The 26,204-nt window shown below is 39.8% G+C and overlaps 1 protein-coding gene across 6 annotated transcripts; it reads left to right on the top strand.

Moving 5' to 3' along the window:
• Positions 1 to 1,736: 1,736 nt before the first annotated feature.
• On the top strand, positions 1,737 to 26,204 carry LOC103403308 (WAT1-related protein At4g15540-like). Of its 6 annotated transcripts, none has more exons than XM_029096375.2 (8): positions 1,737 to 1,945; positions 23,658 to 23,980; positions 24,145 to 24,207; positions 24,299 to 24,412; positions 24,950 to 25,190; positions 25,370 to 25,456; positions 25,553 to 25,704; positions 25,992 to 26,204. In XM_029096375.2, the coding sequence occupies exons 2-8, from the start codon at positions 23,733 to 23,735 to the stop codon at positions 26,146 to 26,148; spliced, it is 1,062 nt and encodes a 353-aa protein (XP_028952208.2). In that variant the 5' UTR covers positions 1,737 to 1,945; positions 23,658 to 23,732; the 3' UTR covers positions 26,149 to 26,204. The 6 variants fall into 6 exon arrangements, with proteins under 6 accessions (XP_028952208.2, XP_070671268.1, XP_028952206.2 ...); XM_070815167.1 differs by having other exon boundaries at positions 25,987 to 26,204; XM_029096373.2 differs by having other exon boundaries at positions 25,298 to 25,456.

Below are 26,204 nucleotides of genomic sequence, written 5' to 3'. Positions count from 1 at the left end.
GGAGTAGTTTAGTGTCGTAACCAGTAATTTACAATGACGGAGTGATAAAAAGAACCCTAGCTATAGCCCTCAAGAAAATCAAAAGCACTTGGAGAATATATATGAGCCAAAAGCCCAATTTTTAAGATTTGCTTTGTAAAATTAACACTGGTAATCTATCAATCAATAGAAAAGAACCCTAGAAATCTCAATACACCTTAAGATGAGATAAGTACCGATAATTGTGGTTTCTTGATACAACCAAGTACAATGCTCGAACACAATTTACATTCATAATCTATCTATCTTGCCGAATTGCTGGGGTCATGTGCATCTAATGATCTCATTTTACCTTACGTCATTGGGGTTCGTCTAGTGGTGAGGGTGGGTAGAGGGGTGAGTAAGAGTAGTTAGGTACAAACTTCCAACGTAACAAAAAAATGACCTCATGTTGCCTCCGTCACTATAATTGTAGAATATGAATAGCACAATATAGATGGTCGACTTGCCATTTACACCGTGCAAACCCACAAGATTTATCTCACGTGGTATAATAAAGTATATTAAGGCCTCATTTGATAAGCAAGATTGGATTGAAATGGATAAATCAAATTGAAGGTAGAAGTAAATGATTCTTCATTTAGAGGTGATTAGAAGAAGATTATGCATGAATAAAACATATTCCTTCTATCCTACCATTCTAGAAAAGATTAAAATGGATAAATTTCCTTTATGGGCAATCCATCTTCTATCCTCCAGTTGGTGTCAATTTTTTTATTTCTCCCCTCAACATGCCTTGAGATTAGGGAGTTTTCAATACCAATCCAAACCCTAAGTACCAAATAAGTCCTAGTGTGCTAACAATTTGGAGCATGGCCAATTTTCATTAGATCACTTCAGAGACTACCAGGACTAAATTGTAGAAGTGTCCAATGATGCCCAAAATTGGTCAATATTTATCCTATCCTATGATAACCCACATGCCTACCTATAGGTTTTGGTTTAGCACATATATGCTGGCATGCTGCTTGATACCTATGGCCTATGGGCTTGGAATTACAAAATTTATTCCCTTGGACTCTGTGGATGACTTTCTTAGTATCAGTAATAGCATAGGTATGGGCTTAGGAAATAAGAAGCTAAAAGAAGTTCGTGGACTTGACTCATGTGCCAATCTGAGTAGAACGGGCTAGTTTTAAATTAAAAGACCCCAAATGGTGAATAATAGGATTGAATTCTGGAAAATTAGTTGCAATATTGGATATTTGGTTTGCAGAAAAATGATTATTTTTCAGTAACGATGACATATTTGATCATATAACGACATATTGATCATATATACATGAACAACGATGATATAACGACAATACAATGATGATATAATGACGATTGATTATTTCTGCAACAAATATCAAGATATGTTTATTGTAGTTACCTGCTCTTCAATTATTGAACTACTTAAAAATTTACATTTTTTTATAATTAATTTCTATTCTTAAGGAGAATCAGTAACAGTGATGATAGTGATGGTGGAGTTTTAGGATGTTGGGTTGAACAAGCAACAATGAAAAAAAGGGATGAATGACTTTGTCTTCGTTGTCTACGTCAACGCGCTCGCCCTCTTCTTCGTCTTGCTTCCATCTTCCTTTCTCTTCTAGAGGTTTAATAATTTTATTTAACACCTAATACGTACCTGATTTTTCTTTTGTTGCAGGGCAAGAACTTTATTAATAATTTTATTAATTTTCTGCAGGACAAGAACTTTCACCTCTCGCATTTGTTGGCATCTAAATTGGTTTATCAGGTTTCCCCCAATTCTATCTGTCAACAAGTTCTGGTCCCTCTTCTCAGACATGTGCATGGAATTCACTTTAGAGTGCTTGCCCTACTGAGAGTCTGAAATCCTATTTTTGAGTTCAAGAGAAGAGAATACGAAACCGACAGTGGATCGACATCGTGACGTCAAGTAAGAAACTCTATTACTGTTGTTTGTAAACTAGGGTTAGAGTTTTGAAGTTCTGCAGTTTGTATTCGTTTGTAGTCTAGGATTTGATATTGCATCGATCTGAATTCTGAATATATATATATAAATAAAGTTTTAACGAAACACTTTCAGTACTGTTCACTTTTAATGAAAAATCACATTTTTATATTTCTCTAGTACTATTCACTACACATTTATTTGTCATTTTTTATTAAAATTAAAGTTTTTTTTAGATTTTTCGTTAGTTTTTCCTATCTATTAAAAGCTTTCACAGAGCCAATGAGGCCATCTACAAAGGCAAAAATGTTTAATTCTTTTTCCTTTAAAAGACATATGGGGTTATATTTTTTCCTTGAAATATTTTTGGACCTACATTTTAATGTGATTGTTATACAGCCACAAACATTAATAATAATCGTATTTACATCACATGTTACAGTAACCGTATTTAGTCGTTTATAATAATAATACCCTAGGTGTATGAAATATCAAGCATGTACCACTTGTATTATATTAAGGGAGGTGGATTGTCTGCCCTCCAATTTTCATACTATTCACATCCTCTCATGTTTGTGTGGTCACGGTTAAGCCACATCAACATTTTATATTGATTTTTTTTATAAAAATAATAAAACAAAAAGTAATAAGAATATAAAATTTTGACATGGCTTTACCGTGACCACACAAAATAAGAGGGGATAGAAATATTATGGAAATAGGAGGGCAGACAATCCACCTCCTATATTAAGAACAACACAATTAGCTAGTGTCCTCGACGAACCAAAATGTAGTAAAGGAGATGTGCGGACCATCTTTTTAATTATATTTTGTAGATTACGTGATGTACCGGTTGATGATTGATATTCTTTTTTAATGATTTAAAGAAGAAATCCAACTATTAGTTGTTATCATATTATATGATTTACAAAATAGGATTTATGTAAATAGTCTCCTTAGCATCACCTTTACAAATATGTCACTCAATATTATGGTATAATAATATTTTTTTTCACTTGTAAATAATAAGTTTTAGGTTAAAATCTCAAAAGTTCGTAGCTAATTTATTTTCTATCTTCTAGTGTAAATAAATCATTGTAAAAAAATTATGTTTGTACCATACTTGACTAATCCCGAAACTACTGAGCACCGGTCAACGTTATACTGTCAAGGACCCAGAAGAGTTTCCCTCCAACCAGGAGGCCAATCACAGCGCGACACGTGTCAACATCAGAAGCCAATCATAACGCACGTGTCAACATCATAAGCCAATCACAACACGACACATGTCAATGTTAGAATGAAACTAGAAACTCTCTTCTATAAATAGAGATCATTCTCTCACAATATTTCCTAATGTCATTTGTACTAAATCATTCACTTGTACTCACTAAAGGAGAGCTTGAAACTATGTATTTGTGTAAACCCTTCACAATTAATGAGAACTCCTCTACTCCGTGAACGTAGCCAATTTGGGTGAACCACGTACATCTTGTGTTTGCTTCTCTGTCCCTATCCATTTACATGCTTGTTCACACTAGTGACCGGAGCAATATAGCGAAGGTTATAAACTTAACATTTTCTGTTGTACCAAAGTCCTTACTGATTTTGTGCATCAACATTTGGCGCCGTCTGTGGGAACGACACTTATTCCCACTCTCTTCAGCTTTGTCAAGCTGGTTTCCACCATTTGTACACTCTCTTTTGACCAGGCATCCCTCTCCAACATGGGGAGCGAAGGAAGCCACAACACATAAAATAACACCCCTCTTGCACCTAGTGCGAAGCAACGAAAGAAAGAAAGAAAGAGGGTTGCTCTTCAAGCTAAAGTCAATGAGCTAGAAGCTCAGAACAACAAGATAGCAATGAAGAATGAGGTTCTCCAGGAGCAGTATGAGAAGCTCTTTGAGACGCTCCACGAAACTAGGCGTACTCAAACATGCGAGCTCGTTACCCCTGTGGACATCAATCATCACCTGGGTGCCTCCCAACACGGAGGGTCACCTTCCTTCGACATGGGTATCCCTGATGAGGAGCGAGCTAATCATCAAAACATTGATCAACATGAGACTTCTCTCAACCCAGCTGCTTCGACCCGAAGCATGAGAAGTGGAGGAAGACACCTCCTTGCAGAAGGGTTGGAAGGATCGAAAGCCGTCTATCGTGACTGCCGAGACTTCCTAAAGCAACGTCGAGAGAATCCCCTCCACATATGCTCGAAGATCAATGACCCAAGGGTTTCTGAAAGACTTAGTCCTCTCCCACGACCCAGGCCAACTGCTAATCTAGGGAAGAAACGACAGGTCCCAGAGGAACATGAAGGTACATGGGACTCTGAGGTGTTCCGACAGACTCGCCCTAGAAGTCAGTACGGCGATTCCAAGGAAAAATCACACGCCCTTGCTCAAACTTTCCTACTTCCAAGAGGCGATGAAGACTTACAAAAGAAAATCCCAGTGGTACATGACTCCACCCAGGACCCTCTTCCTACAGCTTATTGAGGAAGTAAACAAGTTGAAGGCCGAACTTCAAGCCGAGATACCTGACTGGAACCAACCTAGGCCTGACCCTCTCACAAGGAGGATCCTCAACACCCTTTTCAAGTGAAGACAAAATAAAACCTTGGTTTACAACTCTATACTGGAAGGGATGACCCAATTGAACACCTTAACCTCTTTGAGTCCACCATGGCATATCGGATGCACACCGACAAAGAACGATGTCTTCTCTTCCCCTCTACGCTCTCTGGCGGAGCTCTAAACTGGTATTGCCATCTTCCACCTGAGACAGTAGACTCATTTGAGGAACTGAGGAAACTGTTTGTCTCTCAACACATCTTCCAGACCGATCGCTTGCATTATGCAGATGACTTGTACACTATTCGCTAGAAGTCAAACGAGTCATTACGTATGTATGTTGGCCGCTTCAGCCATAAGTATTCCGGTTGTGCCGATGCAGACGACAAGACTGCCCTCAAAGCCTTCACGGCAGGCCTACGTGACTGTTTCTTCAAGTACATGATCAATGCCAACACTTGGAAGACTTACTCTAAGGTGATGGCACATGCTTACAATCATGCCTCCGCCGAGGCAATGACATATCAAGGGAAACCCCCCACAGCCATCATTTATCAGCAAGTAGGGAGTGGAAGCCAGATCTAACTAAATGAGAAGACCTCGACCTTCCAAACGGCAGCGGTGCCTCCCCCTACCTTACTTAATACTTTGCCAAGTCAACAGACATATCAATCTCAGGGCAAAAGGAAAGATTTCCATCCTCACCAGTCTCATTTTAGTAAAATGAGTAAGGGACACTACTGCGATAACTAAGGGTATTGCCATGATAATCCCCGACCTCAGACAGTTAACACAGTGGTTCAAGCATGTGTCAGGACAGCCCTTACCCCGAGGTATGAGGCATACACACCCTTGAACGCCACATGTGTGGCCATTTACCCCAGCATAGCACACTTGATATCGAAGCCAAAGCCGAGACACCCGGATTACAAGCCCACGAAGAACATGGGCACGTTTTGCTGCTACCACGAGCATAACGGCCATGACGGCGAGAAGTGTATCACCATTCGTGATCATATTGAAGTTTTGGCACGTGAAGGAAAAATTGATCAATTCTTCATTCACCCTCTAAGGGGTAACCGTAACCAACGCCAAGTGAATGTAATATATTCCATAAGTGGTGGCACACCCATATCTAAATCTTCCAACAGGGCCATGAAAAATAGTGAACGAGCTTTAAGGTTTGGCCACCAAATGTTTCACGTGGAAGACATTATGGGAGGTAAGTATCAAAAGCCTAACTGGGATCCAATATGTTTCTACTCTGAGGAAGAAAGAGGTATCATCTACCCTCACAATGACCCACTGATCATGGAAGCTCACATAGCCAACTTTGAAGTACGACGAATCCTGGTAGACACGGGGGCTTCGGTCAATATCATATTTGCTGAAGCTTTCAAGGTACTTAATGTAGTTGAACATTTGCTCGATCGCTCGATTTCCCCTCTGATAAGCTTTTCCGGTGATATTGTGCAACCTTTGGGGAGCATACACTTACCTTTCACCATTGGTACATGCCCTTACACAGCTACCATTACCACTAACTTCCTGGTGGTTGATTGCCTAACGGCATACAATGTCATATTCGGACGCACATGCATCAATGATCACAAGGCCATGGTATCCACACATATGTTGTTGATGAAATTTCCAACCCCCTATGGCAATGGTTACATCAGAGGAGATCAACTTAGTGCACGATCATATTACAACATTTCGGTTAAGCAACAGCACCTGCCTATGCCCAAGGAAACCCTTTCTATACATGACCAAGTCATAAAGACCAACCCAGATGAAGCCAACTTGGATCTTCATGGTGGCAACAGTCAACCCGACGATCCTCGAGATGACTTTTTCACCCAGCAAGCACAACCCGCTGAAGAGTTGGAGAAGGTTTCTATCTCAAAAGATTATTCGGATCGCATGGTGAAGATTGACACCACCTTATCACTACCAATTCGGTTGGCATTGATCTCTTTTTTGCAAGAGAACAATGAGGTATTCGCCTGGGCATACGAGGACATGCCAAGCATCTCTCCCGATATCATCTGTCATCGCTGAAGTATTGACCCTAAGACCAAGCCAGTGAGACAAAAGCGAAGATTTTATGATGCTGAACGGTACGAGGCAATGAAGGCAGAAGTTGAAAAACTCAAAGGCATAGGCTTCGTCTGTGAAGTCAATTATCCAACGTGGGTAGCAAATGTTGTCCTTGTTAAGAAGAATCCGACCAAGGAAAGTCTCTTGCTCCAAAAGGTCTTGTGGAGAATGTGTGTCGATTACACCGACCTAAACAAAGGATGCCCGAATGATAGCTTTTCTCTTCCTCTCATAGACAGACTTATAGACTATATGACAGGGTGTGAACTTCTGAGCTTCATGGATGCTTACTCAGGATACAACCAAATCCTCATGAACCCTCCGAACTAAGAACACACAGCCTTCACTACTGATAGGGGACTATATTGCTATAAAGTCATGCCATTCGACTTAAATAATGCAGGAGTAACTTATCAGAGACTGGTCAATTCAATGTTCGCCGAACAGATTAGGAAGAGCATGGAAGTTTACGTTGATGATATGCTAGTCAAGAGAAAACATGCTGACCAACACATCACCAACCTATATGAAACTTTCACCATTCTAAAGAGGTATTGAATGAGGTTGAACCTCAACAAATGTGCCTTCAGAGTAGGTTCTGGAAAATTCTTAGGCTTCATGATAAGCCAACGAGGCATTGAGGTTAATCTTGAGAAGATCAAAGCAATCATCGACATGAAGGAACCGGTAACTTCAAAAGACATCCAGAGCCTTACTGGCAATGTGGCAGCCTTAACTAGGTTCATCTCTAAGGCCACAGACAGATGTGCTCTTTTGTTCAAAGCACTTAAGGGAAGTAAGAAGTACATTACATGGACTGATGAATGTGCTGAGGCATTCAAGAACCTCAAAGACTACATGAGCAAAGCCCCTTTGCTCTTCAAACCTGAGGTTGGTGACACTCTCATTATCTATTTGTCGGTATCGGCTTCAACAGTAAGTTCGGTTCTCATTCGAAGGGATGGTAATGTCGAACGGCCTGTCTACTACGCTAGCAAGGCCTTACAAGATGCGGAGACACGATACTCCAACATTGAGAAATTGGCTCTAGCATTGGTCATGTCTGCTCGAAAACTTCGTCCTTACTTCCAAGCACACTCCATCATCGTGCTTACCAATCATCCTCTTCGACAGATACTCCAAAGTCCTGACACTTCTGGGCGAATGATTAAATGGGCGATAACATTGGGTGAGTTTGACATCTCATACCAACCAAAGCCAGCTGAGAAGGGCCAAGCAGTGGCAAACTTCATCGCTGACTTCACATATCTTGTTGACATTGTTTCTACACCTAAAGAAATGGTTTCATTACCCTCGGAAGCTCATAAAATAGAACCAATAGCCCCAACATGGAGTCTATATGTTGATGGCTCGTCCAACCAACAGGGTTGTGGAGCAGGACTAGTTCTTACGACCCCTGACAAAGTGGCGATGGAGTATGCTTTTCGTTTCAAATTCAAGGCGTCGAACAATGAGGTCGAATATGAAGCCCTTCTAACAGGCTTATGTTTGGCCAAACACCTAATTTGACGCTAAGGATAGCTCCATGGCTGCATATCTGGCACAAACACAATTGTTGCTTAAGCACTTCCACTACCAGATCACCCAAATTCCTCGAGCGGCAAACAGTCATGCAGATGCTTTGGCTCACCTCACCTCAGCGGTGGAAGACAAGATTGGGAAAAAAATTCAGGTTAAATTGTTGGCAGCACCAAGCACCATAGCTGCGGAAGTGTGCAACTTATAACAGAGGGATAGTTGGATTACCCCGATTTATAGATTCCTTGCTCATGGCACCCTTCTAAATGACAAAGTCCAAGCTAAGCAGATTCGATACAAGGTTACTCGTTACTTGATCATTAATGACCAACTCTACAAGCGGGGTTTTAACTTACCATACCTAAGATGCCTTACGCCCGTAGAGGCGGAAATTGTCCTTCGGGAAATACATGAAGGAGTTTGCGGGGATCATGCTGGATCTCGATCCCTAGTACACAAGGCTTTTCGCCAAGGATATTACTGGCCAACATTCCACCAAGATGCCATCAGAATATCCCGCTCATATGATAAGTGTCAATGCTACATAACTATTCCTCACTCTCCTCCCGAGCCGCTCATTCCTATGATCAGCCCTTGGCCCTTGGCCCAATGAGGACTTGATTTGATCGGCCCAATGCCTGCAGGGAAATGCAAGGTTCGCTATGCAATCGTTGCAGTTGACTACTTCACAAAGTGGGCTGAAGTAGAACCCTTAGCAACCATTATTGAGGAAAAAATAGAAGACTTCATATGGAAGAACATCATTTGCAGATTCAGCATTCTCAATGCGATAGTCATTGACAATGGGCGACAGTTCGACAACAATAAGTTCAGGATGTTCTGCTCTAAGTTCAACATCAACTTATGTTTTGCCTCCCCAGCTCATCCTCAGTCTAATGGACAAGTTGAAGTCATCAACAAAATAATCAAGCGAACTTTGAAAACCAACTTGGACAAGGTTAAAGGTTGTTGGCCAGAATTTGTACCCTAAGTTCTTTGGTCATACCGCACTTCGTATCGGACATCAAAAGGAGAAACCCCATTCTCACTTGCCTTTGGTACAGAGGCAGTTGTCCTAGTTGAGCTTGAGCAAGCAACGTTCCGAGTCCAAAACTACGTGCAAAGCGAAAATGACAAACAACTTACCCTCAACTTAGATCTAGTCGAGGAACACAAAAACCAGGCTCACTTGAGGAATGTCGCCTACAAGCAGCGTATCTCCAACTACTATGACTCCAGGGTCAAACCTCAATCTTTCAAAGTGGGGGACTATGTATTGAAGAAAAGATTACTCTGCGACAGAGTCCCAAGTGAAGGAACACTTAGTCCAAACTGGGATGGACCGTTTGAAGTTGTTGGCATCAGTCGCCCTGGCTCCTACAAGCTTAGAAGCTCCGATGGCAAGACCCTTGGCCATCCATGGAACGCTGATCACTTGAAGTACTATTACAAGTAAACTCACATTGTACAAGTGTTAAGCTTTAGCCGTTCGACATCCTATGTAACGAAAACTATTTGACATGAATTCAATAAAGAGGTGATTTAGACAACTCAGTCACAATCCTCTTACATTCCTAACAATGAAACACTTGGGTTTAAAGTTTCAACATGAATGCTTCCAACATGAAACAAATTATAAGTATATGTCAACAAAACTATACAAATAAACGAACTGCTTCACAGTATATTCGTTCAATCATACATTCCAACACATTCGTACATAACCCAACTGTGCTTTGAAAGGGTTCAACAGACTTTGTGTCATTCGACACTGACTACAATGTGCCTAGACACATTGCTTTTATTCTCACCAACTAGGTGATTAAAGGTGAAGAATGAACTTATCTTCATGCCACCAACCAGGTGATGAAATGTACAGCCTATACTCCAATATCATTTGGCAACTTGCCATTTATGCCACCAACCAGGTGATGAAATGTACAACTCGTACTCTCATTTATGCCACCAATCAGGTGATGAAATGTACAACCCATACTCTAATATCATTTGGCAACTTGCCACTCATGCCACGAACTAGGTGCTCTAATATCATTTGGCAACTTGCCACTCATGCCACCAACCAGGTGAAGAAGGAACTCATCTTCATACCACCAACCCGGTGATGAAATGTACAATTCGTACTCTAATATCATTTGGCAACTTGCCACTCATGCCACCAACCAGGTGAAGAAAGAACTCATCTTCATGCCACCAACCAGGTGATGAAATGAACAACCCGTACTCTTCCTCATGCCATCAACCAGGTGATGAAATGTACAACCCGTACTCTAATATCATTTGACAACTTGCCATTCATGCCACCAACCAGGGGAAGAAGGAACTCATCATTGTGCCACCAACCAGGTGATGAAATGTGATAAAGGAACTCACATTCGTACCACCAACCAAGTGATGAAAGCAACTCACCATTCATTCCACCTACCAGAAGACGAGTGGTATAACTTGTACATGTGAACTCTTAGCATTCATAAATAATCAAAAACCCTCAAGCTTGACAACTCAACTAGAGGAGCACTTATGCCCAACAAAAGTTATAGTCACCAACAAAGCCTTATTGCAAGCCAACAACAACTTCAGTGCATAGCATACGAAGATCAAGCTATTCAGCCCTCTTGCATCTGCTTCAAACATTTCCTCACTGTAACAATGCAAACACTACAACTCGTAGAAAGCTTCACACACTCTTGATCAAGACAGTGTGAAGCAAAATCACTTTATGGTGCCAACAAGAGCTTCATAAATGGAGGGCAACCACAATTTTCAAAAACTTCACACACTCTTGATCAAGACAGTGTGAAGCAAAATCAATTTATGGTGCCAACAAGAACTTCATCAATGGAGGGCAACCACAATTCTCAAAAGCTTCACACACTCTTGATCAAGACAGTACGAAGCAAAATCAATTTATGGTGCCAACAAGAGCTTCATCAATGGAGGGCCACCATAATTCTCAAAAGCTTCACACACTCTTGATCAAGATAGAGTGAAGCAAAAACAATTTATGACGCCAACAAGAGCTTCATCAAAGGAGGGCAACCACAATTCTCAAAAGCTTCACACACTTTTGATCAAGACAGTGTGAAGCAAAATCAATTTATGGTGCCAACAAGAGCTTTATCAATGGAGGGCAACCACAATTCTCAAAAGCTTCACACACTCTTGATCAAGACAGTGTGAAGCAAAACCAATTTATGGTGCCAACAAGAGCTTCATCAAAGAAGGGTAACCACAATTCTCAAAAGCTTCACACATTCTTGATCAAGACAGTGTGAAGTAAAACCAATTTATGTTGCCAACAAAAGCTTCATCAAATGAGTTCAACCACAATTCTCAAAAGCTTCACACACTCTTGATCAAGACAGTGTGAAGAAAAACCAATTTATGGTGCCAACAAAAGCTTTATCAATGGAGGGCAACTACAATTCTCAAACCTTCGAAGCAAATTCAAGACTGTTCGAAGCAAATTCAATTTATATGGTTCATCCAAACCTTCGACTACTACAAGGTGTGGCTTGCATTACAATCTCTTGGTCAACAGTGTGGAAGCAAAATTTGTATATGTTGTCTCTCCCACATTTTCAAATTTCTAGTTTCCCAAAAAAAAAAAAAAAGGGAAATTCAACAAAAGCTTCAACTCCAAAGCTTCACCAACAAAATCTTTATCAATGGAAGACAACTACAAATTCTCAAAAGCTTCACACTATCTTGATCAAGATAGTGTGAAGCAAAATCAATTCATGGTATCCAACAAAAGCTTCACAAAAAAAAGCTTCAACTCTAAAGCTTCACCAACGAAAGCTTCATCAATGGATGACAACTACAAATTCTCAAAAGCTTCACACTATCTTGATCAAGATAGTGTGAAGCAAAATCAATTCATGGTACCCAACAAAAGCTTCAACTCCAAAGCTTGACCCACAAAAGCTTCACCTACAAAGCTTCACCTACAAAGCTTCTCCTACAAAGCTTCAACACAAAAGCTTCACCTACAAAAACTTCACAATATCTTGATTAAGATAGTGTGAAGCAAACTCAATTCATGGTGCCCAACAAAGCTTCAACCTCAAAGCTTCACCTACAAAGCTTCAACTCCAAAGCTTCACCTACAAAGCTTCAACTCCAAAGCTTCACCTACAAAAACTTCAACACAAAAACTTCACCCACAAAAACTTCAACACAAAAGCTTCACCTACAAAAGTTTCACACTATCTTGATCAAGATAGTGTGAAGCAAAATCAATTCATGGTGCCCAACAAACCTTCAACCTCAAAGCTTCACCTACAAAGCTTCAACTCCAAAGCTTTACCTACAAAGCTTCAACTCCAAAACTTCAACTCTAAAGCTTCACCTACAAAAGCTTCAACATAAAAGCTTCAACACAAAAGCTTCACCCACAAAAGCTTCACCTACAAAAGCTTGACCCACAAAAGCTTGACCTACAAAAGCTTCACCACAAAAGCTTCACCTACGAAAGCTTCACCTACAAAAGCTTCACCCATAAAAGTTTCACCTACAAAAGCTTGACCCACAAAAGCTTGACCCACAAAAGCTTGACCTACAAAAGCTTGACCTACAAAAGCTTCACCCACAAAAGCTTCATCTACAAAAGCTTTACCTACAAAAGCTTCATCCACAAAAGTTTGACCCACAAAACTTGACCCACAAAAGCTTCACCCACAAAAGTTTGACCCACAAAAACTTCACTTACCTACAAAAGCTTGACCCACAAAAGCTTGACCTACAAAAGCTTCACATTATCTTGATCAAGATAGTGCGAAGCAAAATCAATTCATGGTGCCCAACAAACTTTCAACCTCAAAGCTTCACATACAAAGCTTCAACACCAAAGTTTCACCTACAAAGCTTTAAAATATATATATATTTTTTTTTTGGAAAATTCAAAAATTCGAAAAAAAAAAATTGCCTAGGCCTCATTTTCTTTGGGTCTAACAACTTTCATAATAAATATATATAAGAAGGAGTTTTGGGCTACCACTTAGAAACGAAGTGCCTCATTCGTCAACTCCCTCGTCTGAAGACTTGGGGGACTCCTACCATATGCTACTGCACCTTGATACTCGGAAGTCTCCGATCACTCAGTGACTTGGATTTTTCAAGTCTCTAAACGAAAAGTTTTCCTTACTTGGGAAATTAAGAGAGCACTACCTCAACCTACATGCTTCACTCACAAAGCTTCAACATACAAGCTTCAACAAAAGGAAAAATTCAAAGAACTTAGTGAAGAAGGCTTTGGTGTATTTAACACAATACGTTGAAATGAAGCAAAGATTGTTTATTGATATCTCCGATAAGTTACAAATATGTACATATACATGAATCAAAATAAACAAACAAGAGAGAGTATTCACAAAGGTTGCTCGGGAGAAGTCTCAACAGTCGGCAGAGCCCCAGATTGAGGAGGCACTAGAGGGGGATTATTTGGAGCCTCAGTACTAGGCAGAACCCCAGAATGAGGAGGCATCGAAGGTTGATCATTTGGAGCTTCATTACGCGGTACAGCCATAGAAGACGAAGGCAATAAATGCATTTGGAACAAACCCACAAACCTCTGATGATCAAGTAAAATTTGACCATCAGATTCCTGCAGCTGGTCAAGCTTCCTCTTCATGTTTGTATCATAGTCATGTGCGAGCCTGTGCAACTGTTTATTCTCATGCTTAAGCCCTCTGATATCTTGTTTGAGACTTATCACTTCAGCCGCCAATGATTCAACTTGGCGGGTTCGAGCAAATATGCGTTGGGCCATATTAGACACAGAACTTGCACACTGAACACTGAGAGCCAGAGAATCCTTAACAGCCAACTCATCAGACCGTTTGGAAAGTAGTCTGTTATCTTTGGGAGTGAAAAGGTTCCTGGCCACCACCGCAGCGATCATATCATTTTTCATCACAGAGTCCCCAACAGTAAGATGACCAGTAGGGGATAAGAAGGATGGATGCCATATATTGTCTTGAGAAGGCATTGCTACCTCTTCATCAAAGTTCAAGTCAAAATGACGATTGGATGGGCCAGACATTCTCAGAAATGATGAAGGAGAAATGAGGTGCAATAAATCTTTGAAGTAAGGGGAAAAATCCTATAAGCAATAACTCTCTTAATGTACTCCTTGCACACAATTGGTGCCCTTATAAAAGAAAGGGCAACATGGCTGTTGATTCAAAAATCGAAGTGGCACCACTCTCCGGATTTCGAAGAGGCACCACTCTCTGGATTTCGAAGAGACATCACTTTCCACATGCAACATCAGCTCCTCGGTTACCACAGATAACTTTGCCAAAGATCTCTGACAAAGTTTAGACACATAAATTTTGAAGGTCCAGCTACCCTACCATTACCCACAAGGGTAAAGGAACAGCACCACTACTTGATAACTAAAAAGTCCCAATATGTGTCAACCTCCGTGCTCCGTGGCAAGGCAGACTGGCAAAAATGCCCAACCTTTACTCACATTCGAGAAAACACTCCCAACAAGATTGCTTGCTCAAAAATCAAAGAGGAACCACTATCTGAATCTCGAGAGCCAAACTCCCAATAGGATTACTTTCTTTAAAATCGAAGAGACACTGCTTTCCGAATCTCAAGAGTCAGACTCCCAACAGGATTGCTTTCTCAAAAATCGAAGAGGCACCGTTTTTTGAATCTCAAGAGCCAGATTCCTGACAGGATTGTTTGTTCAAAAATCGAAGAGGCACTGTTTTCCGAACTTCAAAAGCCAGATTTCCTTGGATAAAGCTTATCTGCAATCTTCACATGCAACATCAGCTTTCCAGATACCACAGACCACTTTTTCAAAGCGCTCTGACAAAGTTAAAACATGTGAAGCTTGCAGCTCCCACTACATTGCTATGACCAAGAAGGGTAAAGGAATAGCATTATTATTTGCTCCAAAATCGAAGAGGCACCGCCCTCCGAATCTCTAGAGCCAGACTCCCAACAGGATTACTTTCTAAAAAATCGAAGAGGCGCAGCTTTCCGAATCTCAAGAGCCAGACTCCCAACATGATTGCTTTCTCAAAAATCGAAGAAGCATCGTTCTCCGAATCTCAAGAGCCAGATCCCCGACAGGATTTCTTGTTCAAAAACCGAAGAGGCATCGCTCTCCGAACTTCAAGAGCCAGATTTCCTTGGATAAAGCTTGTCTGCAATCTTCACACGCAACATCAGCTTTCCAGATACCACATACCACTTTTTCAAAGTGCTCTGACAAAGTTAAAACACGTGAAGCTTGCAGCTCCCACTACATTGCTATGGCCAAGAAGGGTAAAGGAATAGCATTACTACTTGTTGTTAGGGAGACTTCTATATATGTCGACCTTCATCCTCCACGGACAGGCAGACTTGCAAAAATGCTCAACCCTTCCTCATATCTGAGAGGGCACTCGCAACGAAACCTCTCGAAATACTCACATTTCTTCCCCCTCCCCAATAATACCTATGCAAACCAGCCACACCAGAGCAAGAGTATCTCATATCATCAGGGTTAAAAGCTAGAGTATCTTATATCATGCTTTTTCCCTGTCTTTTCCTTTTGCCTTGTTCTTACCTGCAAGACAAGGAGAAAAAGAGAAATCAGTTAGCACTTGGAATCAAGCTTCTAGTTAGGAACTGACTGCCTGAAACCCCTTGCCTGATTACTTACCTGACATTGCTCTCGAGTACTCATCTTCAACATCTTATGCTTCTAGAGACGATACCACATCTTCCTGAGGAACAGATAGGGCAAGTGAGAAGGATAGAAAGCATGTGGAGACAAGCGTAATAGAATACGTGCCGATACATCCACTACTTTGTCAAAAGCAAAAGTATTCCATATCATCAGGGTCGAACGTACTCTAGATTTGATGGACTTGTTTTGACCCTCAAATTCTTGAGTCGGCCTTATACTCTGAAGGAAACCAGAAAACCTTCCAGCCCAGTTTAAGAATAAGCATGTGGAAAGTTACTTCTTCAAAAGCAAAAGTATCTCATATCATCTCTTCTCCATTTGTTTCTCCTTATCCTTATTACTGTTTACCACACAAGAAGAAAGAGAACAATCAACTGGAAGCCGAAGTCGAACCTCCGATCCAGGTTGTTTGCTTGGAAGTCTGATTGCTTACCTTATCTGTTACCTTTTTCGGCAAATCTCCTAGCTCGGCGACTTGGGGGACTCCTATTATAGGGTTTTGTATCACACTTGACCAAGCCCGAAACTACAAGTAAGCTTCAAGTGAAATCGATACATTACCTTGTGCATCTTCATCGATTAAAGATACCACCCCTGGATGGAGGAAAGCAGCTTTTAGCAATCAAAACTGAAATTATCACACATTATTCACCAATTAGGAGTAAAACTTACAAGACCATAATGTGATAATATGGTGGTGAACTTATTTGATGTTAGTTGTTCTCAACGTTTGATAAAGAAAGAGATTTGAGGGAGATAGAGCTCTGAGAGTGAGAGCGTTGAGAGAGGGTGAGAGGGCCTAGGAATTGGCCTCTCCTAATTGTGATGGTGAGTATTCTTTAAAATTTTCTAATTAATTAAATATTATGTATAAAAATATCTAACATCTAATCCAATAGTACAACGTTTGATAAAGAAAGAGATTTGACAATTGCCAAAATGTCAATCGTGCATTTCCTCAACTCGAACAATTATATGCAGGGCAAAATTGGGACAAAGTGATTTTAAAAAACTACTGTAGCAGATTGTGACAAAGTAATTTGCAGGGATTGGGATCTGCATGTGTACCTGTCTTTATGACTGCAGTTTCAAGAGAGAGAGAGAGAGAGAATGAGTTAAGATGAGCATGGATTTTTATTCTTCTCATTTGTTGAGTCAATACGAAATAATTAAAGGATTTTAGGGTCTAATATGTTTCATGAGTACACAATGTGGTGAGAACAAAGCAGCTTTTAGCTCAAAACTGAAATTATCACACATTATTCACCAATTAGAAGTAAAACTTACGAGACGGTAACATGATAATATGGTGGTAAACTTGTTTGATGTTAGTCGTTCTCGACTAACATAAAACTTCTTTAAAATTCTTTAATTAATTAAATATTACGCATAAAAATCAATGTTCTAAAAATGGGCTTAGGCATTGGACAGTGGTCGGTCGCGGGAATTAACTCAAAATTGGGACAGGGATTAGGCGGCCTAGGCGGACGACTGAGTGGTCTAGGAGGTCTAGGAATTTTATTTTTGTTTTGTTTTCAAGAATGCAGATTAGCTGCATTCTTGCCCTTCTGGGTTTCTGGTTCTCGGTTTGGCGAAGAGGAAAAGACGAAGACGATGAGAAATGACTTTCTCTCTCTTCCTTTCAGACCAAGTGACCACTCTGCATACTTTTCTTATTTAATTTTTTTTCTTAGTTTCTCTCCGATCAAGTTTGGATAGCTATCATCAAGTTGCTTGCTTTTTGTGAAAAGCCATAGGCTATCAGTCCCATATTGATTTTTCTCATAAAAAATGATGGGGTGTCAGGTTGAAAATGTGAGTATTGGTGTATAGTCTCATCTTTATGCGTCCTAGTGTGCCACTTTGCTTTCTACATCCACTTATTTTTTATCATTCAAAATGTCTTAAGTTAGATGGCATATATGCTTAATGTGTTTTTAAATTTTGAATTTGTTGATACTCTTTTTACATTTTATTATTATTTTATTGTCTTATTCATGGATTTCATACAAGTATAATTTTTTATAAGTGTTATTATGCACTTATTTACAAGATATACAAGAAATTTACCTAAATCTGCCTAGGCCATCTAGGATTTGGATCTTCGCCGGATCCCCTCCCTGGGGATCCTAGGGATCAACGCACACGGACCATTGATCAATAATTGTGTGGCTACAATTTTTTCTTTTTTTATATTTTTCATGCAAAACGAAACTGTTTTACTTTTAAAAATATAAAAAAACATTTAATTATGACCACACGATTTTTTATCAACCATCCATGTGCATTGATCCCTAAGATCTCCAAGGAGGGGATCCGGCAAGGATCCAATTCTGGCTGTCTAGGCGCCCGCCTAGACCCTACCTAGCCGCCTAGGCTCTAGGTAGCGTTTTTTAAACCTTGATAAAAATATCTAACATCTAATCCAACAGTACAAATTTTGATAAAGGAAGAGATTTGACTGTTGTCATAATGCCAATCATGCATTTCCTCCACTCTGTAGAGAAAGACAATATTCCAAACTCCAGAGTATTGCTTCTCAGTTAGTGCAAACTCCACACTAGCCCAAGACTTAAACCAACAGTAAAGAGAAAGAATGTGTTGGAATGCATGCAAGTCATATCTTTTGTTAAAATGCATGCATGAAATAAACATGTTGGATGACTAGTGAAGTTAGGCTAGTCAACATTCTTTGTGTAAATTAGGCAAGTTAGGCAAGTTAGGCAAGTTAGGCTTATGTCTACTTTCTTTTCCTATATATATGTTTCATTTGTAATTGTTTCTTCATGAAATACACATAAAAAATTCTACATGGTATCAGAGCAGGTTCATTTGTAACCTGTCTCTGCCATTCTTGCTGCTGCAATTTTTTCTTTCTTTCAAAGTCTAAGTCATGACTGAAGAAAGTTTTGTGAACCATGATGAGGAAACCCAGCACAATCTCTCTCCAAACTTCTCAGACGTTGAGGTTAACACCAATCAACGTTTATGTTCAGTTCTCTTGAACGAGTTCAATTATCTTCCTTGGTCCCGAGCTGTTTCACTAGCTCTCGGAGGCAAAGGGAAGTTAGGGTTTGTAAATGGAAGCGTGGAAGCTCCAGACCGTTCTTCCTCTACATACAATGCATGGCTCTGCAAAGATCAACTTGTCATGTCCTTGCTGCTCAACACCATGAAGAAACATGTTGCTGAAATTTTTAGCTACTCCAATTCCGCACATGATCTTTGGAAAGCTTTGCAGGATATGTATGGAAATCAAAACAACTATGCATGGGTCTTCCAATTAAAGAATGACATTGCTAGTGCTCAACAAGAAGGGAAAACATTTGTTCAACACCTTGGGAGCCTCAAAGCCATGTGGAATGAGTTGGATGTATATCTCCCTCATACCACAGATCCTACCATTCTCCTAAAACGAGCTGAGGAAGACAAAATTTATCAGCTGTTAGGGAGTTTGAGCTCTGAGTACGAGGACCTAAGGAGTCACATCTTGATGAGTCAAGACCTGCCTACCTTCAACAATGTTTGTGCAACTATCCAACGAGAAGAAGCAAGGAAGAAGGTTATGAATGTTGATCACAATCCTAGATTAACGGAGACTCGGGCATATGCATCAAAGTACAAGAACTCAGAAGCCAAGGTATACAAGGGAAGAAACACACATCTAAAATGCAAATATTGCAATGGTGTTGGTCATGAGGAAGACAAGTGTTGAGAACTTCATCCTGAACTCAAGCCTAAGTTCAGCAAAGATGGAAGGATGATACCAAGGTCCTCACAACAATTTCAACCTCATTTCAAGGCACAACTTGCTAATGCTCACGCTCCTACTATCTCACAAGGATCCATGGAGTTCATTGCCAATCCATTGTCATTGATCAATGAATTTGCAGCTTACCTACAAAGTAAGGGGCACGGAGGAGGCTCACATGGTCAAGGCAATGAAGAGGGTAGTCACACAGCTATGTTGGGACAATTTGCCGGATTTCTTGCTAGAAATGAGAAAGTTTTAAAGGGAGAAGCATCAGGTATACTCAAAGCCTTTACTACTGCCCTATTAACTAGTACTGAAATTGATTGTTGGATAATTGATTCAGGCGCCACAGATCATATGACAAACAAAGTTACAAATTTACATCATTTTAAAAAATTTTCAAGCCCCTCACATGTGTCTGTTGCAAATGGAAAAAATGTCTTAGTTTTGGGAAAAGGAGAAATAAACTTACTCTCTCAAAAAACACCTTCCACTGCCCTCTATGTACCAACCTTTCCCTTCCAACTTTTGTCAATTGGAAAGATCACCAACACCCTAAACTGCCGTGCTATTTTTTCACCAAATAAAGTGATGTTTCAGGATGTTCTCACCATGAAGATGATTGGTGAAGGGGTCTTCATAAATGGACTTTACTACCTGTGCAAGAATGCATGTTTCACTCAGGCTCTTCAAGCTCAATCGAAGTCCATAGATGAAAACCAACTTTGGCATAGGAGATTAGCCCACCCCTCTGAACTTGTCTTGTCGAAACTGTTTCCAAATTTTTGTAACCCCTATCCTACTTGTGATACTTGTTAATTTTCTAAGTTTACTAGGCTACCTTTTGGTAATTCAATGTCTAAGACAAGTAAACCTTTTTGAAATGGTACACACCGATGTATGGGGACCTGCAACTGAATCAATGGAAGGTTTTAAATATTTTGTTCTATTTGTTGATGATTTCTCTCGAACAAGTTTTCTATATCTTATGAAATCAAAAAGTGAAGTCCCTACCATTTTCAAAGACTTTCACATGCATGTTAAAACGCAATTTCAATCAAACATTAAGGTTTTAAGGTCAGATAATGGCACTGAATTTCTATCCAACAACATGCTTCAATACATAAGTTCTCAGGGTATCATACATCAAACCAGCTGTGTGGGGACTCCCCAACAAAATGGAGTAGCCGAGAGGAAAAATAGAGATCTCTTGGAAAAAAACTCGTGCTCTCATGATTCACGTGCACGTTCCAAAGAAATTTTGGTCGTTTGCCATCCTTACTACCACTTATCTCATCAATCGACTTCCAAGTCGTGTGCTAGGGTTTAAATCTCCCTATGAAGTTCTCAAGGGGAGGAAAATAGATTTGACACATCTCAAGGTGTTTGGTTGTGTGTGTTTTGTTCACATCCAAACCTTGAACCGTGACAAACTAGATGCCAGGGCAACCAAGTGTGTGTTTATGGGATACTCGACCACTCAAAAGGGATACAAGTGCTTCAATCCAGTCACTAAGAAGTGCACAGTTTCAAGAGATGTGAAGTTCGAAGAAGACTATCCCTATTTTACAAGTCAGGGGGAGGATTTAGTTGACATGTTCCCACTCCCTCAAAACTTTAATTATCCGATGTTGGAAAAGAGATCAGTCATTGTAAGTCCAGATTGTGAAGAAGTTCAAACTGACCAAATTACTGCCAATGAGAGTGAAGACGAGCCCTACTCTGATCATTCTCCGCCCTCTACAGAGTCTCAGGTGATTAAAAGAAATCCTCCTCGAATCAGAAAACCTCCAGCTAGGTTGCAGGACTATGTTACATATGCCTCACGACATCCAATCAATGAATGTATCAGCTTTAGTAAGTTCTCAACATCTCATGCTACATTTCTCAGTGAAATTGATAAGCACTATGAACCAAGAAGCTTTCAAGAAGCTTCTCTTCTCCCACAATGGAACCAAGCCATGAAAGAAGAGATTCGTGCACTGGAAGAGAATTGCACCTGGAGCCTAGTTCAACTACCACCAGGAAAAAAGGCTGTTGGAAGTCGTTGGATTTACAAGACTAAATTCAAAGCTGATGGATCTATCGAGAGACACAAGGCTAGACTTGTTGCTCGGGGTTTCACCCAAACCTTTGGTGTAGATTATAAGGAAACATTTGCACCGGTGGCCAAGATGAACTCAGTCAGGGTTTTACTGTCAGTTGCAATCAATTATGGATGGTCACTCTACCAAATGGACGTGAAGAATGCTTTCCTTCACGGCGAGCTGCAGGAAGAAGTGTATATGCAACCTCCTCCAGGCTATGATGGTATTAAAGGCAACATGGTTTGTAAATTGCACAAGGCAATATACGGATTGAAACAATCACCAAGAGCTTGGTATGCCAAGCTTAGTTCTGTTCTGGAAAAGGCTGGATTCATGCGAAGTAATGCTGATTCTTCGTTATTTGTAAGAAATGGCACCAGGGGGAAGTTGGTGGTCCTCGTCTATGTTGATGATCTTATCATCACTGGAGATAATACCGTGGAGATTGAGGCACTAAAACTCTCACTACATCAAGTTTTCGCTATCAAAGATTTGGGGAGGTTAAAGTATTTTTTGGGGATCGAAATGGCAACATCTTCAAAATGATTGTTTCTACATCAACGAAAATATGTATTGGACCTCCTTCAAGAAGCAAAAATGCTTGACTGCAAGCCTGCTATCACTCCCGTTGATTGTAAACTGAAGCTCAGCATAGATGGAGAAGCCATGCATGATGTAAGCTACTATCAACGATTAGTAGGCAAGCTTATATACCTCACTATCACTCGTCCAGATATCACATATGCAGTGAGCTTGGCTAGTCAGTTCATGCACTCTCCCACTGTTGATCACCTTAACCTTGTTAAGAGAATCCTTCGTTATCTTAAGGGTTCAATTGGGCAAGGAATTACAATGCATAACAATCAGTCCACTGTCATTAGTGGCTACACAGATGCAGACTGGGCAGGTAATGCAATTGATAGGAAATCAATCACAGGCTATTGTACATTTGTTGGTGGAAACCTTGTCACATGGAAGAGTAAGAAGCAACAGGTAATTGCTCGTTCCAGCGCAGAGGCTGAGTATCGAGCCATGGCAGCCACTGCGTGTGAACTCATTTGGCTTAAAGGGCTTCTTTCAGACTTAGGGTTTCCTAGTTCTACTCCTATGACGCTTATGTGTGATAATCAGGCAGCCATGCACATTGCTGCCAATCCTGTGTTCCATGAAAGAACCAAACATATTGAAGTGGATTGTCATTTCATCAGAGCTCAAGTTCAAACGCAAATCATCCGGACCATGTTCACACGAAGCCATGATCAACTAGCAGATCTTTTTACAAAGGCACTAGCATCATCTCAGTTTCATCGGTTATTGGGCAAGCTTGGCTCAGTGAATCCCCTCGATCCAGCTTGAGGGGGAGTGTTGGAATGCATGCAAGTCATATCTTTTGTTAAAATGCATGCATGAAATAAACATGTTGGATGACTAGTGAAGTTAGGCTAGTCAACATTCTTTGTGTAAATTAGGCAAGTTAGGCAAGTTAGGAAATTAGGCAAGTTAGGCAAGTTAGGCAAGTTAGGCTTATGTCTACTTTCTTTTCCTATATATATGTTTCATTTGTAATTGTTTCTTCATGAAATACACATAAAAAATTCTACAGAATGGAACTCAACGAAGATGAATCAACTTTCACTAACAAGGAAATAAGCTTACAAGTTACAACACTCTCACCAAGAGCATGAACAATACAATCTAAAGGAAAGATGAAAAACTAACTCAAAAGGATAAGCAGCAGCTAGTTATCAATGCAATTGAAAACTATTGTCTAGAAGGAACACCAAAACATAAAGGAGTGCCACTGCACCATGAAAACATGCGGATTCCCAAGACAGCCACAATTAAGGAATTAATATAAGTTGTTGGGTATGTGAGAAGTCATTTTAGGAAAACCACTTTAATTTTAACACACTCGAACGATTATATGCAGGGCAAAATTGGGCCGAAGTGATTTACAAAACGACTGTAGCAGATTGTAAGTAATTTGCAGGGATGCGGGATCTGCATGTGTGTCTTTTGTGACTCTGCAGTTTCAAAAGAGAGAGAGAGAGAGAGAGAGAGAGAGAGAGATAAGATGAGCATTGAGGGTTTTCTGCCATTTATTGGAATGGTGATCGCGATGATGGTTCAAACTGGGAGTATGGTGGTAAACAAAGCCGCCATGTCCAAAGGGACCAACGCCTACATAATCGTCGTCTATGCCAACGCCGTCTCCGCCCTCATTCTTCTCCCTTCCGCTCTCATCTTCCACAGGTTAATTCTACAGAATTTCTTTCTTTCTTTTTTCGTAGATATTATTTGATCAATCATACACATTTTACTACTCTGTCTTTTTGAAATCTTGAATAATATTCGACGATAAAGTGTCACATTTTTTCTTTCTTTTCTTCTTACTGAGATTTTCTGGCCACTGGCAGATCGGAGCGCCCTCCCCTTACATTCTCCATCCTCTGCAAAATCTTCTTGCTAGCACTGTTTTGGTTGGTAACATATACACTAATTAATTTAACACGCAACTCCACTCTACAGACCAATTTCTTAGAAATTTAATTACTCAACATATATGTGCAGTTGTACATCGCAAATATTTGGAAATATTGGCATAGAATACAGCTCTCCCACACTTAGCACGGCCATGCTTAACCTCATTCCAGCTTTTACTTTCATACTTGCCATCATTTTCAGGTTCTGCTTTTTTTCTTTTCTTTTGACTTTCTTGATACTGAGAATAATAGTATTGTTTTGAATTTGGGGACCAAATAATTGAGTTCTTTCACTGTAACTGATCGAGGGCAAGTACTGTATAACTGACTAAAGATCAATAATAAAAAAAAGACAGACCAAAAATATTAAACTCTCTTTTTATAGTTGGTTATAAAATCCAATTAGAATGTAAGACAGCAACAAAATATGAAAAGAATATGTATGTGTATTATTCGATAATTTTTTTTTTTTGAATTATTCTGAAATTTCAATTACAGTCCTTTCAATCATATGTAAATTTTACTCGTACTATTGAAAAATGTGTGAAAAATGTGAGAACACGTGTATCATATATGAAAATTTTCAACATATGGGAATTTTACTCATACTATTAAAACAAAGTTCTGGAACTTGATAACTTTTGTTGTGTTATATAAGAAGTAATCAACATGCATTGCTTCAAATATTGGGTGGTTCCTTTTTTTTTTTTTTCAAAAGTATTGGGTGGTTTAACTTTAGGATGGAAAGAGTTTACTGGAGAAGCTCAAGCAGCCAAGCAAAAGTTTTGGGAACCATAGTATCAATCACAGGAGCATTTGTTGTAACATTTTACAAAGGCCTACCAATCATACGGCTATCATCATCACTTGCTAGTTTACTCAACCAACTGATCCTTTCCTCATCGAAATCAAACTGGATCCTTGGAGGGCTTTTTCTTGCAGCTGACGCCTTGTCAACTTCTTTATGGTACATTCTGCAGGTAATTAGGTGTTACTCGGTTACCCTTTTATAGAGCTGAAAGCAAATAACAACCAATTAAATTACAATTTTTTTCTTTCCTTCTTTCTATAATTCCAAATGTTGCAGGCAACAATCGTTAAGAAGTACCCTGCAATTGTGTTCATTGTCTTTTTCCAATGCTTATTCGCGACCATGCAGTCTGCAGCATTTACTTTAATTGCAGTTAGAGGTGCAAGTGCCTGGGAAATAAGGCTGGATGTGGGGATCATTGCTATTTTATACACTGTAAGCAAATTAGAGTTCTGTTTTTTTTCATAGCTCAAAGTAAAAGATTTTTTACAGCTCATAGTTATAAGTTAAATTTTGTACGATCATTTACAGGGAATTGTTTCGACGGTTCTCCGATACAGTTTAGTCACCTGGTGTGTGAAGAAGGCTGGAGCTTTTTATTGTTCTATGTTTAAGCCTCTTGGAATCATTTTTGGTGTGATCATGGGTGTCATATTTTTGGGAGATTCAGTCTATCTTGGAAGGTATAAATATACATATAATTTGTTTCAACCTGTTACATATTCTCGCTTGATATCTCAAGCACAAATAGTGAAAATTTAAAACTAAAAACGAAATAGTTATCAAAAGAGCTCTAAACTTGTCCCGTTCAATTATTTGATTTTTCTTTGGTTGAATCATTGAAAGTTGGTGAAAGCTGCTGGGTGGGAAAGTCTTTGGCTTGTTAGAAAATCGGGTTGATGATTAAGAGAAAATTCTTATCAGCAAATTAATTAATGATAATTGATTATATAACATCTTTGCAGCTTAGTTGGTGCAGCAATAATTGTTACTGGATTTTATGCCATGATGTGGGGAAAGGCCAAAGAAGAGAAGCTGATCGAAATCGAATCACTAGACCAAAACAAGCTCCCTTTGCTACAAAACGGCTTACAAGAGAAGCAGTAGTGCACAAGTGTTCTATGTAAACTAATGACATTATTAATTGAAGATTATTTGTTTGAAATAAAAAAATTGCAGATTA

Source organism: Malus domestica, chromosome 16 (assembly GCF_042453785.1).
Source record: "Malus domestica chromosome 16, GDT2T_hap1".
Classification (NCBI taxonomy): Eukaryota; Viridiplantae; Streptophyta; class Magnoliopsida; order Rosales; family Rosaceae; genus Malus; species Malus domestica.
Note: the sequence above shows the minus strand (reverse complement) of the source record. Positions and strands in the feature narration are given on the sequence as shown.

What these genes read in the sequence shown, in the direction of transcription:
- LOC103403308 (XM_029096373.2), top strand. Translation starts at nt 23,733, where the DNA reads ATGTGTGTCTTTTGTGACTCTGCAGTTTCAAAAGAGAGAGAGAGAGAG. An exon ending in ATACTTGCCATCATTTTCAG is followed by an intron (nt 24,413 to 24,949) that starts GTTCTGCTTTTT and finishes GTTTAACTTTAG; the next exon opens with GATGGAAAGAGTTTACTGGA. An exon ending in CTTTATGGTACATTCTGCAG is followed by an intron (nt 25,191 to 25,297) that starts GTAATTAGGTGT and finishes CAAATGTTGCAG; the next exon opens with GCAACAATCGTTAAGAAGTA.